Source organism: Pelophylax lessonae (genome assembly GCF_965119305.1).
Source record: "Pelophylax lessonae genome assembly, chromosome: 3".
Taxonomy (NCBI): Eukaryota; Metazoa; Chordata; class Amphibia; order Anura; family Ranidae; genus Pelophylax; species Pelophylax lessonae.
Window position 1 is genome coordinate 433,764,235 of NC_138770.1, and position 12,318 is coordinate 433,776,552.

General features: G+C 41.6%; 1 protein-coding gene across 1 annotated transcript in view; it reads right to left on the reverse strand.

Annotated features, from left to right (window-relative positions):
- Nucleotides 1-12,318, reverse strand: part of LOC309550568 (uncharacterized protein) — a gene marked incomplete at its 3' end in the record, with an annotated part of 203,705 nt that overhangs the window by 115,322 nt on the left and 76,065 nt on the right. Inside the window, exon 2 of the mRNA XM_082250916.1 lies at nt 6,902-7,123. Within this exon, the coding sequence (XP_082107042.1) occupies nt 6,902-7,123 (222 nt within the window). The remainder of the gene's footprint in view (nt 1-6,901; nt 7,124-12,318) is intronic.

Here is a 12,318-nt window from a genome sequence, read left to right on the forward strand (position 1 = left end):
GCCTAATGGTGGTTCCAAGTTGGGGAGGTCTTTTTAATGAAAGATCATTTACAAGCGTACAGAGTGCTGACCTTTCTCAAACTAAACAAAATAGGCCAGCCAGAGCAACCCATCCTAACTGATCAACTTTCTTCAGCCAAGCAAACTCATCCTGGGTGCAGCAGCCATGTGTCATTGAGGAGCTTTGAAATCTAAGAACATTTTATGTCCAACTATATACTATATGGTTAGATAGGGCAAGATGAACATTTGGTAAATCCTCTGGGTACCTTCTGGTACTTCTTATCTTTAAACTATAAAGTCCGTTCCACAATAGAAGGTGTGAAGATTAATAGGACCTAATATCTTCAAACTATAAAATCAGTTACCCAATAAAATTTCTGAGACCTAATGACTATTTGTAACTCCTATAAATGTGGTTTTTGTATCTCCTACAATTTTAACATTCCTAAACTGATTTATGTGCGTCAGTAAGATAACAATATTTTGTTATTTATTTATTTTTTGTGGATAAATAATGTGGTTTTTATATCCAGAACCATATCATGCCTAACAACAAAAAAATCTAATATTTTTTGTAAGCTTTATTTTGTAAATTAGAAAATAACAAGGTGTGGCTTTAATTCCAAATTCCCTACTTTCATATAAAGTATAGTACTCTGCTTTTAACATTTAAAAAGAATTACACAATTTTTTTTTTATTTTTTTACAAAACTGCAGTGTAAGAATGAAAACCACATGTGGGATACATTATGTGTGTACTGCTAGATCTGCATTATAACATTTTTAGTTGTAGTATTTCTTGCATGCATTTTGTTTATCTAAGTTCAGATAAATAATTTATAGCTTGCTGTATGATGACATGATAGGCTAGGATAGGATTCAGAAAATGGGAACGTAAACTGTCCAGCCGTACAAATTCTTTCCAAATTCACTTCCCTGATTCCTACCATCTGTATTTCATTTACCAGTTGGACCTGCTAATTTACATTCTTTTTGATGTAATCACTGTTACATTTTAAATGTATTGTTTTAATGTGATCAGGAGCCAGAGCTGCAATTAAAACCATTCAGCATCTGTCTGTCTGTCTAAATATATAGAACCCAGTAATTTTGTTCATCTTAATGATTCACTGCTAGGCATGTTGTGGGAATGTTTTTTAACTTGCCCCTCTTGTTTTTGCAATTGGTTCTGTGCAAGCCCCTCATTAATGAAACCGTTGAGTACTGCTTAGACCTTGATGAATGGGACATACCCCAAAAGCCTGTCCTGAAAAATTGTATGTTGGTGCAAATATAAAAAGTATCGCAGGTAGTACTCGGTTTCTATCAAATATAGTAAGACTAGAAACCAAAGCTGTTAAACCATCTTACATCAGTGTTTAAAAATATGGTTTGCTCAGAGACAGACTAAAGCCCTGTACACACGGGCCGAATGTCGGAAGACATCAGCCAGTAAAAAAACATTTGGCTGGCTCCTTTCAGACGAGCATGCTTGAAAACCAGCAGCAGATCAACTCCTGATTAGCGCTCGATAGATAGATAGATAGATAGATAGATAGATAGATAGATAGATAGATAGATAGATAGATAGATAGATAGATAGATAGATTAATAGAAGAAGAAGGAAATATTATTTGTCAACTTCAAAAAGTCATTTAGCTTGTTTTCCTTTCCTAAAGATTAAAAAACACAAAAAAAGCTGAAATTGATCATCAAGAATCTGCTGTCCATGATGTGTATGCTCCATACTTGTATGGCCTTTTATTTTCATACAATGGTCTTTTCCGTTCTGAGTTGCCACCTAATTTGAGTGGTAGTCAGCACATAGAATAAAATAGACTTAAAGCATATGTTAGTGCAAAACTATATATTTCATACATCTACTCAATACATGCCAGAAATATAGTATGTTCCTACCTTCCTCTTTGACATGACAACCCTGTGTATTTTGGCTCTGAATTCCACAGCATGCGTTGTCAGCCCTGCCTATTTCATTTCTGAAGCATTCACATGAACACAGACCTCTTCTCATCTCCTCTGCCCATCCTCATCTCTTTAACACATTGTGCACACAGAAAGAACATGAAGTTATCAACTCACAAGATTTCTGGCAAATCCAACAGATATTTTTGGCTTTTAATTGGTAAATTTAGCAGGCCAAACAGGAGCAAACTGCTAGAATGCTCTATTGGAGGCAGAATGGGGTCTGCTTCATATGCCAATCTACTTTTCATAGGTACACACCACTAAACAAGAAAAGGGAGAGATGGCTTCTTGTATCCTGATCTATAAAGGATCTTCTGACTCATTTCATCAGTTCCTACAACCACTTGCCCCTACAGTTCTCTAGCTAAATGAACCATAATTATCCAGACTTGTCCAGGAAAAGAAAAGAAGACTAGACTGCATTTAAAGGTCCTGGCTCAAAAGTTTCTCTATAGTAAATGAAGGGTCATCTGGTTCCTTTCATGATTCCCTGAAACCCCTTCCCACTACAGTTCTCTAGCTGAACTAGCCACAACTAGTCATCAGGAGTTCGCTCATCAATCCATAAAATTCCTTCCACCTATGGTTTTCTGGCTGATCTAGCTAAAATTACCTAGACTTGTCCAGGAAAATAAAAGAAAATAAGACTTTCCGTAGGCCCTGACCCAAAAGTTTCTCTATAGTAAATGAAGGGTCCTCTGATTCCTTTCATGATTCCCTGAAACTCCTTCCCACTACAGTTCTCTAGCTGAACTAGCCACAACTACCCAGACTTGGCCAGGAAAAGAAAGAAAAATAAGACTACTGCGTCCTTTTTTAGGCACTGACCAGAGATGTATAGTAACTAAGTAGAACTACTTCACTACTGTACTTAAGTACCGAAAGGCGGTATCTGTACTTTCCTAGAGTAGAATTTTTTTCTCCTACTTCCACTTTTACTTCACTACATTTTTTCGATGATTTCAATACTTCTATTCCAATATTTTTTTTTTTTTGTACTGCATAGTTACTCGTTACTATTATAAAAATTACCACTGCCAGAACAGTAGATGGCAGGTTTCATGAAGCTCAAAACATGTGTATTATCAGCTCATACGAAAATAAAAGCTACTGTATGTATAAATAAAAGCTGCATTTGAAATAATAAAAAACAATATGATGCTCAGCGCCGGTTCACACTGGCGCGACGCTACTTTCAGGGGCGACCTCCGAGATCGCGGTGCGAGCAGCGCGCCGCGACCTCGGAGCGGCCGCCACAGACTTCATAACATTGAAGTCTATGGCGGTCGCCTCCTGGTCGCCCCAAAGAAGTTCCGGACCCTTTTTCTAGGTCGGAGCGACTTGTGTCGCTCCTATTAGAACGGGTCCGTAGCTTCCCTATGGGAGGCGACCTGCGGCGACCTGTGAGGCGACCAGGTCGCCTCACAGGTCGCCCTAGTGTGAACCGGGGCTAAAACTTTTGACTTCTTTCTTTAATAACTACATAACACAGTACTTGTACTTTCAGTACTTGAGTAGCAACATTTTTTTAAAAAAACTACTTGCAATACTTAAGTACAAAAAATGTTGAATACTTTAGTACTTCTACTCAAGTCACTTTTTGATCGAGCACTTCCACTTCTACTCAAGTCACTTTTTGATCGAGCACTTGTACTTTTACTCAAGTATGGGTTTCGAGTACTTTATACAACTCTGGCACTGACCCACACGTTCTTCTGTAGTAAATGAAAGGTCTTCTAACCAGTGGCGTACCAATGGGGGGGGCGGGGGGGCGGCCCGCCCCGGGTGCCATTTACTGGGGGGTGTCAGCGGGTGTGTTCAGACAGATCCCGCAGTGTGAAGGCAGCTGCAGTGGCAGCTCCTTCAGTCCGTGCGGAGCCGTAGCGGGAATAAGGGGGCGGAGCCGTGGCGGGAATAAGGGGGCGGAGCCGTGGCGGGAATAAGGGGGCGGAGTCTCGGCGGAAAGAAGGGGCGGAGCCTCAGCGGGAAGAAGGTGAGTGCCCATTGCAAAAGTGTGTGCTGGATAGGGGGATGGGGCTGCTGCATATAGAGGAATTCATCTTTCTCTATTCTTCCTGCAGCTTCCTGCTGAATAACTGATTCTCCTCCTCTCCCTCCTGCAGGAAGAATAGGGAAAGATCAATTCATCTATATGCAGCTGCCCCATCCCCCGGCCCCTCCTATACAACTTCTTTTGCTGGCCCCCCAAAGTTCTTAACCTCCTCCAGTGCTCCTAATCCCTCCCTCAGTGCTTTTAGCCCCACCCCCAGTGCACTAGACCCCCCCTGTTCTTTAGCCCCCCCATGCTCTTCAGCTCCCCACAGTGCTTTCTCCCTCCCCCCAAGTGCTCCCTGCCCCCCCCCCAGTGCTCTCCACCCCCCGATTTTCCTTGCCCACCCCCCTAAGTGCTCCCTGTCCCCCCCAGTGCTCTCCACCCCCTGGTTTTCCCTGATCGCCCCCCAAGTGCTCCCTGTCCCCCCCCCCCCCAGTACAATCCACCCCTTGCACCTTCCAACCCCCCTACAATGCTTTCCAAACCCCCTCTTAATTCTCTCCAGCCCCCCCCCCCCCCACACCATGCCCTTCAGCACCTCCAGTGCTCTCTGCTTCGTCTGTGCTCTCCGGCCCCCCTAGTGCTCTTCTATCTTCTATCATGTCCTCAGTCTCTGAGCATCTCCTGCATCATGTCTGCAGTCTCTGACCATCTCCTGTATCATGTCTGCAGTCTCTGACCATCTCCTGTATCATGCCTGTAGTCTCTGACCATCTCCTGTATCACGTCTGCAGTCTCTGACCATCTCTTGTATCACGTCTGCAGTCTCTGACCATCTACTGTATCATGTCCTCAGTCTCTGACCATCTCCTGTATCATGTCCGCAGTCTCTGACCATCTCCTGTATCACGTCTGCAGTCTCTGACCATCTCCTGTATCACGTCTGCAGTCTCTGACCATCTACTGTATCATGTCCTCAGTCTCTGACCATCTACTGTATCATGTCTGCAGTCTCTGACCATCTCCTGTATCATGTCTTCAATCTCTGATCATCTACTGTATCATGTCTGTAGTCTCTGACCATCTCCTGTATCATGTCTGTAGTCTCTGACCATCTCCTGTATCATGTCTGTAGTCTCTGAATATCTCCTCTAGCAAGTCTACAATCTCTTACTCAAACTTATACACATTGCTAATATTAGCTATCTATCTATGCTGAAGGTAGGACTGTGCAGGGGAGGCAGAGAGTGCAAAAGGGGGAACTGTGATTAGAGAGACGGAGGGCAGACCGCAAGGGGCACTGTGATGGGGGGCTGTGAAATTTGTGCAAAAAATATTCTTGAAAACATTACATTTTTTTGTGGGTGTTTTTACATTTTAAAGTCGGGGGGTGCCAGATATAGGATCCGCCCCGGGTGCCAAATGCTCTAGGTACGCCACTGCTTCTAACACATCTCACCTTCCCTGCAATCCCTTCCTCATACAGTACTCTAGCTGAACTAGCCAGAAATACCTGGGCTTGCACAAGATAAGAAAAGAAAAAACGACTACCCTACAAGTGTTACTGAGCCTGTTATTGCAAGAGGTTCTGCACCTGTTATCGCAAGTATCCTGTATAGGTGCCTGCTAGTGTTCTGCACCTGTTGCAAAGTAATATTACTAGTGCTAGCATCTGTGTTCTGCAAGCAACTCTACTAAATACAATTACTGATAATTCTTCATAGGCTCTGTCTGTGCTGCTTTCCAAATTTAGAGTAAAGGATATGTCACCAGCACACCAAGGATCTCCAAAAATGGGTCCAAAGCTTTATTCAATGATCACATCACAGTTAAAACAGTGATGTTAACAGTGGCCGAGACATGCTAGGACACTGTTGCAGGAGTCCTTGTTTATGGCACGTAAGGCCGTTGCCCTCAAGTGGATTCAACCTGCTCCTCCTTCGGTACGTATGTGGCTGCAGCTGGTTAATCAAGTGTTGCCATATGAAAAACTTGTGTTTGAACATAGACATAGAGGTTGCCCGGCCAAGTATGATAAGGTCTGGGGGGCATGGTGCGCCTCTGATCTTACCAACTAGCTTTGGCTGTATGAAGCTGGTCCCTTTTTGTATAAGCCGTTCTCTACATTGCTCTTCTGTTATGTCTGATGGTTTTACTTCATGTCATGTTGGACTACAGTATGCTGTTTGATCTCTAAGATAACATGATTGAGATACAATGTTTATCATGGAAACTATCTTTAATGTATGTTTGCATAAGTTGATGTACCGTTTCTGTTTGCTCTTTATTTGATATGTTGGCATTCCTGTTGAGTGCCTTGTTGTATGTACTTTATGCCTTTTCTCCGCTAATAAAAAGAGTTTAAAAAAAAAAACAGTGATGTTTCCAAGCCATGCAGGACCTCTTCATCAGGCATATGACATTACATGCCTGATGAAGTGGTCCTGCGTGGCTCAAAAGCATTGCTGTTGTAGCTGAGTGGTGATCGTTGAATAAAGCTTTGGACCGTTTTTTTGGAGATCCTTGTTGCTAGTGACATATCCTTCGCTCTGAGCGTTTCTGGTCCCCAGCTGGTGATCATTGCAGCACGGAAGCGCAGGCCTTGGGAATATTTTTCTGGGGTTCCTTAACTTGGGTACCTTGTCCTGGCCACACCCACAAACTTCTATTGCTTGCTGCAGTTGGGTGTTTAGTCATTTTGTCTACACCTGAACTTGTTTTAAGGGCACCCAAAGAAAATTGTGGTAAGTGTGTTAGAATATATATGAGTACTGTATGACAGAATATACAACATATGAAATAACTAGTCATTTAACAAAAATGATTTAAGAAAAAGTACAAATAATAATGTACACTAAATGTGAATTCTAACTGATAAAGGTGCCATAATTGTGCTATATTGTAAATATAGGTACTTACAGTAGTACAGCTTGTTTGACTTTCCCAGTAGTTGACCTGTTTGACATGAGGAGATTTAAAACTCTCAAATGTTGGGTCATCCAGGTAACTGTGACACAGTGAATACTCGGGCTCTTCTTGGGTAGTTGCTATATGCATCACAGTAGGTACAGGTGTGTATTTCAAGTGTTTATTTTGATGTTTATCCTTGCTGGCTGTTGGCTTCTTTATCCATCTTCTGACCTAGAAAAATAATATGAAAGCCACTCATAAAATGTGTGCATTTACATTAATTATTTATATTTTCCTTTTATAAAGTGCATTTACAGCAAACACCTAAAATATTTAACATATTGACCTAACGGGGCACTTTATTTTTAACATCAGACTATAACATTTTGCATGTCTGAGGGTTCACACACACTGGCAGTGTATGCAGACACCCAGTACCTTTTCATTTGTTCCGCAGTGCTTTGTTTCCTTAGTTCCCCAACCCATTGGCCCAGGAAACTATTTGAATGAACTGAACAGCAGCATTAACCCCTTCTGGACCTAAAGGTTTTACCCCCTTAATGACCAGGCCATTTACTGCGATACGGCACTACATTACTTTTCCTGACAATTGCGCAGTCATGCAACGCTGTACCCAAAAAAATTGATGTCCTTTTTCTCCTACAAATAGAGCTTTCTTTTGGTGGAATTTGATCACCTCTGTGATTTTTATTTTTTGTGCTATAAACAAAAAAAGAGTGACAATTCTGAAAAAAAAAACAATATTTTTACTTTCTGCTATAAAACACAGCCAATTAAAAAAAAATATATATATTTTCATCACTTTAGGCCAATTTGTATTCTGCCACATATTTTTGGTAAAAAAAAAATCCCAATAAGTGTATATTGATTGGTTTGCACTAAAGTTATCGTGTCTACAAACTAGGGGATAGATTTAAGGTATTTTTATTTATTTTATTTTTTAACTAGTAATGGCGGTGATCAGCAATTTTTAGCAGGACTGCAACATTGTGGCGAACAGATCGGACACCTAACTGACATTTTTGATACTTTTGAGGGGACCAGAGACATTACTACAGTAATCGGTGCTAAAAATAGGCACTGTTACTGGACTAATGACACTGGCAGGGAAGGGGTTAACACCAGGGGCAATCAAAGGGTTAAGTGTATCCCTAAGGGGTGATTTCTAACTGTGTGGGGGATGGACTCACTAGATGAGCACAGAGATTGGTGATCCTAAATAGCAGGAACACAGGATCCCTGTGTTCATCTGTGACAGAACGGCAGGCTGCCTTGTTCTGTCTCTATGGGGAGTGATCATGGGTGGCCGGCGGACATTGCGTCTGCCGGACCCGCTAATTAGCTCCCCCTCTGGCCAATCACTGCGTGTGCCCTCACTGGCTTTTACACAAAACGGCGTACAGGTACATCATTTTGCATAATAGAGCCGACCTGCCGAAGTATATATGCTGCTGCAGGGGAGAGGATGGAGCGCTGACAATGGCTGGGACATAGGAGCCTATCTGTGATCTCACGACTCCTGGAATTCCCTGAATCGTGACTTGACTAGAGTGGATTAAAAAAATGTAGATACACACATCTTTTTTTTTTTTTTTACAGGTTGGGCATGATAGTTAGGAAGAAGGGGTAGGGAACATTTTTAAGAATAGTTCGACTTAGGCTTTTTCCATTTTAAGGTCAGATTTACTAAAGTTTTTCAAGGCATATTTTGGTCAAAATCTGGCCATACAAACATTTGGGTGGATTTACTAAAGTCAAGTTGACTGTGTACTTTGCAAATGCAGTTGCAGTCATTTTCTCTAGAGTTTAGTGAATGTTGTAAAGCCATGCAAGCAAAACATTTTTTTTTATTTCTTTGCACCCAATTCGGTATTCTTTATAAGGTGAAGCTATGGCTACCATTATTCTAGCCAGATAAAAGATCCAAAGCTTTTAAGCTGAGACAAATCATGCCGTGGTCTTTACCATAAATAACCCATGGTATAAGAGCCGGTTCACACTACCACGACCAGAAAGTCACCCCATGAAGGAGCGACTTTTTAGCAGAGATTTGCAAGAGACTTGCAAGAGACTTGTAAGAGACTTGTAAGAGGCTTAAATGATAGGTGACTTTGTCTATGGGGAATGCCTGGCTAATCTTTTTCTTCTTCCTGGAAAGTCTGATCACAGTCGCTTGAAAATAGAAAAGGATCCGACTTAGAGGCAACTCCCATTGAAGTCTATGTGCCCAAGTCGGATAGAGGTCACCTTGAAGTAGTACAGGAACCTTTTCTGAAGTCGGAGCGACTTCAGTAGTGCATATTAAGTCGGCTCTCATTCATTTACATTGAATTTGTAATGACAAGAGACTTGGAGCGACTTGAGGGCACACAAGTGGCGTCCCAAGTCGGAGTAGTGTGAACCGGCTCTTAATATTAGTTTGGAGATTGAAGAAGCAAGTGTAGAAAAAAGCTGACCAAGGTTTCAACCAGTTTTACCAGCAACCTTGTAATATGGATGCTGTTGAACTGGATTTTACTAATTGGATTGTTTTGGGACAAGTTCATTTTTTGCCCAATTGTTTGTGAATTTTAGGCAAATAAAAATTTATACTGAGTACTATCTATCTTAATATAAGAAAAGGTTATACAGCGTTTATGGAAAGATTATATGTTGACCTCCTGGGCTCATTCTCTTTTAGCAAATGTGCCTCGTTGAAAGTTATAGTTTGGAAGATCAGATCCAGATGCACAGCTGACAACAGTTTGTGTAAGGCCTGGTCTTTTAAAATTTGCAGACACCACTAAGCTCTTCAGTATTTTATGCTCATCTCTTTGCTATGAGTTTTAGAATAAACATGTTTTGAATGGTTTACTTTCCACTTCACTTTTGCAAAGGAAAGGAGTTAATTTGCTAAGGCATTAATTGTCTTTCCCAATGAAGCGAACCTGTGTTCATATCAAGCATTAAGTACTGAACAGTGCAGTTATAAAAAAAAGGAATGTCTCTTATATGTTGTTGAACTGATTCATAGTACTAACTAAAGTGAAGTGAAATTTACTCCTTTGTTAAATTAATAGAACTCTTCATAATTTCCTTTCCATCCATTTATCAAGGTTGGTGTACTAAAGTAAATGCATCAACAAAAAAGACAAATAAGTGTTGCGGCGCTGGTTAAAATAAAATTAAATAACACTATTTAAAATTAAATGAATAAAGTGCAAAAAGCATAATTTATGTAAAGTGCATGTATGCAAAGAATATTCAATCATGTGCAAGGTAAAAAAAAAAAAAATAACAACATTTCTGCTTGCACATTATTGGATGATGGAAGTGATAGCAAATTCCCATGCAATGTTAACAGCCTATTTGCCTTTAATAAATCAAACTTTGATAAATGTGTACACATTGTCTAGATCAGGGCTTCCCAACCTTTTTGGGCTGAGACCCACTTCTGAATACAGTTATTTTTCGGGCCCACTTGCAGCCATTTTCACGTCATAGTGCTCCTTTACACATTGCAGCGTCCCATTACACTGTAGCCATTTTCACGTCATAGTGCCCTTTACACATCACAGTGATATGCTAGTGCGGTATGACTTAACTGGTTCCCGCCGCCCGTCACAGTTTTTATTTGTAAATTACTTTACTATTGCTTTAGGCCTTGTTCACATGTATGCGGGTTGGGGCTCACATTTGCACAGGCATAGCAGCCCATTAATTTGAGTGGGCTGCTATGCCCTCATTTTCAACAGAAAAAAGGTGCATGCAGCATTTAAAAAAAGCATGCTTTTGCATCATTCGACATACCTGCAGTTCCTGCACTGGCAAGCTTTCTGCATTTTTATAAACTTGGGCCCAGCATTTAAAAATACAGTTTGCATGTGCAGGAACTGCAGGTAAGTTGCATGGTGCAAAAGCAGGATGGATTTCAAGGCCACTGGACTTTTTAACATTCTGCATGCACCTTTTTTCAGCGGAAAACGCAGGCATAGCAGCCCATTCGAATCAATGGGCTGCTATGCTTGTGCAAATGTGGGTCGCCAACCAGGCCAAAAATAAGCCATCAAGCAGTGACTGGACTCTGGCTTACCTGGTGACTGGTCCTGGCGCTCAGTTCCGATGCGATGCACTGCGCTCTGATAACGGCTCCACTCAGTCAGACTCCTACCCAGAGGCGCCGCCTCCTGTACGGCGCTGCCTCCCAGACGGCACTGCCTCCTGTACAGAACAGCATGCACGGCAAGGGGCGGGGTCGGAGCGTCAGTGGAGCTCAAGTCCCCGTCTGCCTGCTTGTAGTAACACAGTGCGCCGCCGATGCCTGGGTAGCTCTGGATCAAAATCCGCCGGCGACCCACTGAAATGTAGCTCGCGACCCACAGTTTGGGAACTCCTGGTCTAGATAAACAACAGCAATGCCAGGGCATGCCTAAATTAACCTTCCTAGCGGTATTCCCGAGTGTGGCTCGGGGTTAAATTTCAGTGCCAAAAGCGGTAACCACGAGCCACACTCGGTGTACCGCTAGGAAGATCGCTGGATCCTGGTAGAGGGGTTACTTACCTTGTTACCGGGATCCAGCATGTATCCTTCCTCCCGATCCTCTGTGTGCCCAGGCTTCCGTCTCCTGCGACGTGACGTTCGCAGGGGGGTGGAACCGGCGGCAAATTCAAATGTAAAACACAACAAACACACTGATACAATTCAAAATAAAATAAATTCACATTAGTTTGCCCCCCAGTGCCCTTTCCTGCAGCTTTACTGTACTTTTTATGTATATATGTATGTATATATATATATATATATATATATATACATATATATATATACATAAAAAGTACAGTATATATATATATATATATATATATATATATACTTTAACTTATTTATAGTTTTTTATTATATTATAATTTATGATTTTGTGTTTATAACTTTATCATACCCGAGATGTTATAAAGAAGAACGCACAGAAAAAAAAATCATATGTAAATACCGGTAGTTGGTTTGGGCTGCTCATTCTTAAGAATTACATGAAAAATAATGGTACCGCTTTCAGCACCTAAAATCCGAAACAATCATACCGCCAGGGAGGTTAAAAAATGTGATTTCCTCTACCTTTTTTTTGGTCTATCTAACCCTTGCTTGCAATTGTAATTGCACATATTATTGAGGAATAAAACCACATGAAGCTCACTTGGGTTTCTTCAAAGGGGACTGTAATTTGTAGAAAGCCCTAGTGAACCATACATTTAGAGGCAGGGCTGCTGTTAGAAATCATGGCCAGGGCCCTTCCTGCCAAGGCCCCCCCAACCCCCTGAGGTGCAGAGGAACAGCGGCACTGACAATGTCTGCCTACGACCTTCAAACGAAAAAAATAGTCCTTCCTCTGCTCCCAGGTTTGGCCCCTCTGTTGATGTGATGGGGCCCA